The sequence below is a fragment of the Meleagris gallopavo genome, chromosome 14, assembly GCF_000146605.3.
Source record: "Meleagris gallopavo isolate NT-WF06-2002-E0010 breed Aviagen turkey brand Nicholas breeding stock chromosome 14, Turkey_5.1, whole genome shotgun sequence".
In the NCBI taxonomy this organism is placed as follows: domain Eukaryota; kingdom Metazoa; phylum Chordata; class Aves; order Galliformes; family Phasianidae; genus Meleagris; species Meleagris gallopavo.
This window is the reverse complement of record NC_015024.2, coordinates 13,281,566-13,288,172: the sequence shown is the minus strand read 5'-3', so window position 1 is coordinate 13,288,172 and position 6,607 is coordinate 13,281,566. Positions and strand designations below refer to the sequence as shown.

The window sequence follows — 6,607 nt, the reverse complement described above, 5'->3', positions numbered from 1 at the left end:
CGCGCCCGCCCCCGCCGCTCGGGATGAGTTGATGGCGGCCGTAAGGCTTCACAGTGAGTGCGGGCGGAGCGGGGTCTGTCTGTCCGAGTGTCGGTCTGTCAGCAGGCCGGGTCCGTCCGGCGGCTGGAGGCGGGGGGGAGCAGACTCTGATTGCCTCAGGTTTCTCCTGAGGCGGTCAGGCGGTCGCGTGTCTGTGTGCGTACCCGTGTCCGTGTGCACGTTTCTGTGCCTGGCTGTAGATGCGGGCCGTCAGTCCGCGCTGGGGGCGGCGAGGGTTGGGCGGTGGGACAGGGAGGGCTTCGGGCACAGTGCTGTGCTGCCCCGTTCCTGGTTTCCTACACGCTTAGCCTGGCTTTTGGAGGTTTAAAAGGTGCGAGCTGTGGCTGGGCTCTCTGTGCGAGAGGCTGGATAAATAAATAGTAAGGAAAGTGCTGAGTTAGAGCAGAGTGAGAAAATCAGCAAAGAGAAATGTGCCAGGCAAGGCCCACTGAAGCAGTGCCCTGTAACATGCTGCTGACTGTGTGGATGGCACAGGTACCTGGCTGCAGAAGGACCTGATGATCAGCTGTGTTGTCCTTCTGTAACCAAAGCATTCCGGCTTTTCTTTCAGACATGGCTCCATATTATGAAGCACTGTGCAAGTCTCTGGAGTGGCAGATAGACACGGAGCTGTTGAACAAAATGAAGAAAGCTAATGAGGAGGAATTGAAACGGCTTGACAATGAACTGGAAGATGCTGAAAAGATCTTGGGGGAGAGTGAAATCCGAGATGCGATGATGGCCAAAGCTGAGTACCTGTGTAGGATTGGGGACAAGGTGGGCTCATTGCTGTTGTGCTTAACCTGGCAAGTGACTGAGCACCACACAGTCATTCACTCAGTCCCTTGTCTTCCCAGTGGGAATGGGGGAGAGAACTGGGGAATGGGGGAACGGGAGGGAGCAGAACTGGTGGGTTGAGTTAAAACCTATTTACTAAGATAGAGAAGAGGAAAAGAATAATTGTTACGATTATATATATTATGTATGTGGATGTATTTGTGCATGTATGTATATGGGTATATATATATATATATATATATAATGTATATATCAATTTATGTAACAAGTGATGCGCAAGCAGGTGCTTATCGCCCCCCAGACAGCAGAAGAGAGTGAGATGAACTCCCACCCCCTTCAAAACTCTCCTTCTGCATGATGTTGTATGGTATGGGATTGCCCTTTGGCCTCTGTTCCAATTCTGTTCCCTCCCAGCTCTTTGGAACCCCTCCTCCCCAGCCCTTCCCTGATAAGAGCTGAGAAACTGGAATGGCTTTGGCTCTGTACAACGCTGCTTAGCAACAACTAGAAACATCCTTGTGTATCAACATTGTTTCCCTCCTAAAACCAAAGCATAGCATCATGCTAGACTCTGAAGAAGAATAATTCTGTCCCAGCTGAAACTAAGGCAATAGCACAGGTTTTCATGAAGAAACACAGCATTGTAATCTCTGTAACTGAGTAGATTTCTGGGAGTGCTGAATGGAAACTGGCTGCCTTACAGTGGGTTTTTTCTATGGCACAGCACATACATGGGTGGGAGATAGGGGAAGAGTGTTGCTGCAATTAAAATTAAGCAGTGAAAACAACGTAGGCTGTAAAAGAAAACACTTGCCCTGACAAGGGAAAAAGCTGTTTTCCATTTGTAGCTGTTGTTTTTCTCTTACCTTGTGTCTTTAGTCAGTGGAATGCAATTAATGTACTGACGACAGATGTTTTGCAGATACTCTGATTGCTTTGAACGTTCTTATAATGCAATGGTGATTTTGTTAGGAGGGAGCTCTGACTGCGTTTCGCAAGACTTACGACAAAACTGTGGCACTGGGACATCGTCTGGATATTGTGTTCTATCTCCTACGGATCGGCTTGTTTTACATGGACAACGACCTCATCACACGGAACATTGAAAAGGCAAAAAGGTACTGCTTGGGGTGGCTGAGTGCAATAAAGATTTTTCAGACAAACTGTAGCAAAATAAGTGGGAAAAAATCCACCTTGCCATCAAGAAATGACAATGACAACCTATGGGACAGCATCACAGAATGATGGGCAGGTGTTAACTTGGACTAGAGAGTTTCCTATTTCTCGGTCTTTTATGAGGGCAGAAACAATAGCAAGGCTAGTGTGTTGTTTCAGCTATTTTTCAAGCAACTTGATTGGACTTTGTAGCCCGCCCCCCTTTCTCTCTTCTGTAGCTGTTAGAAGACAAGTTTGGATGTAATGATACTGTACATTGAAGTGCAGTGCAGGGATGCCACCGGAACCCAGCACATCCAGCTGGCTTGATAAAGTGCCAGTTTCTCCTCTAGAAGCAGGAGCCCAGTGCCAGCATGTTATTCCCTCATTTCCACAGCTAGCTTATCTCTGTGATGTCAGCATTTAATACTTCACTGTTATAACCTTTTCTTATAACATAAAGTTGGTGTGACTAATGTGATTATTGAAAGTTTGGCTGTTCCACTGGTAACTTCTTTCTATGCTGTTAGTTGAACAGCTTTGATTTTAGCAGCAAAAGAAGTGGAGGTCTCTTGTTGCAGCTGAGGTTAATGGTAATATTTATGTGCACATCTCGAGGAAGTGCCATTGCTACCCCTGGGACGTACATGAAACCTAGATTGTTTCTACAAGTTGTAGCATGTAAGAGATTTTGCTTTCTCTGATTGCACATTATCAGTTGATTTACTGTGCTTGTTTCATGTGACTTATCCATAATAATTTTACATAAGTAATTTTCTTTTTGTTCTATTTTAAGTCTAATAGAAGAAGGAGGAGACTGGGATAGGAGAAATCGTCTAAAAGTGTACCAGGGTCTGTACTGTGTAGCTATTCGAGATTTCAAACAGGCAGCAGAGCTCTTCCTTGATACAGTTTCAACGTTTACATCCTATGAACTAATGGATTACAAAACATTTGTAACCTACACTGTCTATGTCAGCATGATTGCATTAGACAGACCTGACCTTAGGGAAAAGGTAAGGAAAGCAAGTGATACCTGGTTCCAACAAACCCAGCCTTTCTTTAACCTGCTTATCGCCAGGCTAAGAGGAATAGTATTTGAACATGCTTTTCCTTTGTTTTCAGGTAATTAAAGGAGCAGAGATTCTGGAAGTGTTACACAGTTTGCCAGCTGTACGACAGTATCTCTTCTCTCTTTACGAATGCCGATATGCAGCCTTTTTCCAGTCATTAGGTAAAGTTCTCTTGTTTCTTGTAAGAGCATTTCAGGTGCTGTAGTGGTTTGTTTCACATCACAGTTTCTGTGGAATAGCTGCAGTCTACAACTAGAGCAGAAAAAACCCACAATTTAGACAGTGATGTAAAGTTTGATGCTGTACGATTAAAACGAAAGCCTCATGAAATATTACATCTAATCAGCTGGAAAAGACTTGGAAAATAGCTGTGGAGCAGCATTTTACCTGAATAACCAGGCCATATGGGCAAGCTTTGGAAACCTGATCTTTGAAATAAACTAAAGGCCTCGTGCCTAGGGACACTGAAATCTCAGCCTGTAATTGAAGCTTTCATCATTGTTATCATTTCCAATTTGGTTTCTGTACAGAAGGCTGACTGAAAAAAAGCTTTTCTTCAAACTTTTGTCATTCTTGGCAGTTCTTCTTAAGAAAGCAGAAAATTAGATACTTAGAATAAGCAAAAAGAGCATTTCTTTCTGGACTTCATTTGTAGTGCAAATGTTTCCCTGCAGCACACAGGGAAGAGTGATTCACATCCTACAAGTATTCCATGAAGACAAGTAGGACCATTAGCTTTGCCATAATATTGCTTGCATTTAATTTCTACTTCTGGTTCTAGAACTACTATTGTTTTTACAAACTTACTTTCGTGTAGCACAGAATACCTTTCATATCCTGAACTATGCAAGAGAGTAATGTAGTTTTGTTCACACTGATTATGTATTAACTATTTGATTTACCTGAATGCTACTTCACATTTCTTATTGATCAGATTTCTTTTTCTTGTTTCAGCTATTGTAGAGCAGGAGATGAAGAAGGATTGGTTGTTTGCACCTCATTATCGATACTACGTACGGGAAATGAGAATTCATGCATACAGCCAGCTCCTGGAGTCTTACCGCTCATTGACACTAGGATACATGGCAGAAGCATTTGGAGTCAGTGTAGAATTCATAGATCAGTAAGTTGTTAAGCTTTTTAAGTAAAATGTTTGTTTTAAACCTACCTAAGTTATGCTTTTGTGGAAGAGATTGAATGTAATGTTTGAGTAAAGGAAATAATTTGATACAGTTTCTCATGAAAACTATTCCAGTTCTCCTTTCACTCTGAGGGCCATATGAAAAACTATTCTTTCTTGAATAATTTTGTTCTTTATCCTGCTATTTTTATGGACCTTAATAAGCCATAACCTTTAACATTTTAGAGGACAGCATAGTCCACAAATACACCAAGGTAAATATTCACATTCCCACACATTATCTGCCCTACACGTCTCATCATGTACCTTTGCTTGCTTTCTGCTAAGTAAATAGAATCTGCTGTTTTTAACTTAAGTCAGACATACACTGCAGTCTCAATTTTCAATTTCTGGTGTAAGAAATGAAATCAGATTTAGATCATGATGATAAGTGATATGATATGAAGTGAGAAAGTGACTTTTACCTCGGCTATGTATGTGAAACGCTTTGTTTCGAATGCTTTCACAGGAATCATTCTTCTCTCATAAAGAAATTTCAGATTTTGTAACATAGAAAAGTGTTACAGAAATATGAATACTGCTTGAAATGTTCAGAAATGAATTAATAGGTGTTTCAAGAGACACCAAATACCATTCAGTTCAGAGGTAAATGTTTCTAAGTCATACTAGCTTTTGCGCTTCTCGGTAATATATTAGTAGTTGTGGCTTTGTCTTACCACATATACCAGGATTTATTATTATTATTTATTTATTATAATATCAGCAATGTCACATGGAACACTGGCTGATTAAGCAAAGCAAAGAAAACGTTTAGAACTGCGAGGAGACTCTTTAAATGAATTGGCAATATTTACATCAGGATGAATTCTGGATGTGTGTGATAATGTGATACCTGAGTGCCACCTCTGGATTTGAACAGCTGAGCTAAATGATGAGACTCCCTTAACTTGAGGGTGAGATTTTGACTTGAGAAGAAAATACTAAGACAGCTTGTATTAGGGTTGTTGGAATGCTGGTGCCTGTTTCATGTGCAAGCTTTAAAAAGATGAGAATATATAAGACCTTTTATGAAAATATATTGCATGTACTTCAGAAATAGATGACCATGATGTTTTGTAACAGCAGATCCTATGCTTGTAGGCCTGTAGTTCCTTGGTGAAGCATTGTTTAACAGTTTGTTTGGTTTTTTTCTCTCTTAGGGAGCTTTCGAGATTTATTGCAGCTGGGAGATTGCACTGCAAAATAGACAAAGTAAATGAGATTGTAGAAACTAACAGGTAGGACATCAATTGCTAGAAGTTACATTTTGCAGCCCAGTTGAATTCTGTACATTTTGATCACGTTTATGTTTATGTAGTAAGTTTCATGAGGTAAAAGATCTCAACTCTAAATGTTTTTTGTTGTGTTTTTTTTTTTCCTTCACAATTTCTAGGCCGGATAGCAAGAATTGGCAGTACCAAGAAACCATCAAGAAAGGAGATTTGCTGCTAAACAGAGTTCAGAAACTTTCCAGAGTAATTAATATGTAATTTTTCTAATGCAAGGGAATGCAAAATGTAGATGTTTAAACCATTTTGGAAGTAACCTATAAATATATTGTATAACTTGGTATACTGTAGGTAAAAAAAAATAGTAGCGAGAGAGCTCATGTTTTTACTTTCCACTTCATTATGTACACAATGTTTATGTACACTGGGGATGGATCCCAGTTCATTTATTAAATGTCTGGTACAATTGATCTCTTGTAATATATTTTATTCTTCACTTGAATGTGTGTAATGTTCAATACTTTATAACAAAGCGAGTCAAAATCTGTACAGAAAGAAAACAGTGATCCTTTTTCTAAAACCTTTATTTGAACCAAAGGTGTAAAGAAATAATTGCATAATAATGAAATAGCCAAAAATTTGCTATTTTTTGAGCACTGTCAAGACAGGATCAATTCTTACGTGAGAGAATTGCAGTGTAAGGCAGAAAGAAGAGGCATTTTCTTTTTCTAGAACTGACACAGGGCAGGGTGTGAAGACTTCAATTCTGGCTGTTTTTTGGTAACATCTTTTCCACTGTCCATAGATAGAAATGTTAAGGATGGCAGATGGCAGTACTACAAAACGGTATGAGCCATAGGGCTCACTGAATTGAAGGATTTCCTTTCTGGTGCAGAAGTGAATTTTCCTTTCAGAACATTTGAATTTCTCAAGGTGACAGCACTGTGTAGTACAATGGGACTTGCACTGGGTGAGTCTTAAAGACCCTCTGACTTGCCTCAGTGTGATTTCTGATCTGAGTGTAGCGCTTCAATTTCCATGTCAAGCAGAAGTGATAGGATTTCTGCTTCCTTTAAACACTGAGGTAACTTTCATTTATCTTTCAGTGTTTGATGATAACAGTATGTTTTCCT

At 40.2% G+C, this 6,607-nt stretch overlaps 1 protein-coding gene across 1 annotated transcript; it reads left to right on the top strand.

Moving 5' to 3' along the window:
- The first annotated feature begins 6 nt into the window (after positions 1–6).
- Positions 7–5,944, top strand: PSMD6 (proteasome 26S subunit, non-ATPase 6). Its single transcript, XM_010718670.1, has 8 exons — positions 7–53; positions 611–816; positions 1,810–1,955; positions 2,789–3,008; positions 3,118–3,226; positions 4,020–4,188; positions 5,406–5,483; positions 5,639–5,944. The coding sequence occupies exons 1-8, from the start codon at positions 32–34 to the stop codon at positions 5,733–5,735; spliced, it is 1,047 nt and encodes a 348-aa protein (XP_010716972.1). The 5' UTR covers positions 7–31; the 3' UTR covers positions 5,736–5,944.
- The last annotated feature ends 663 nt before the right edge of the window (positions 5,945–6,607 follow it).

What these genes read in the sequence shown, in the direction of transcription:
- PSMD6 (XM_010718670.1), top strand. Translation starts at nt 32, where the DNA reads ATGGCGGCCGTAAGGCTTCACA. An exon ending in AGCCTTTTTCCAGTCATTAG is followed by an intron (nt 3,227 to 4,019) that starts GTAAAGTTCTCT and finishes TTCTTGTTTCAG; the next exon opens with CTATTGTAGAGCAGGAGATG. An exon ending in GAGATTGTAGAAACTAACAG is followed by an intron (nt 5,484 to 5,638) that starts GTAGGACATCAA and finishes CACAATTTCTAG; the next exon opens with GCCGGATAGCAAGAATTGGC.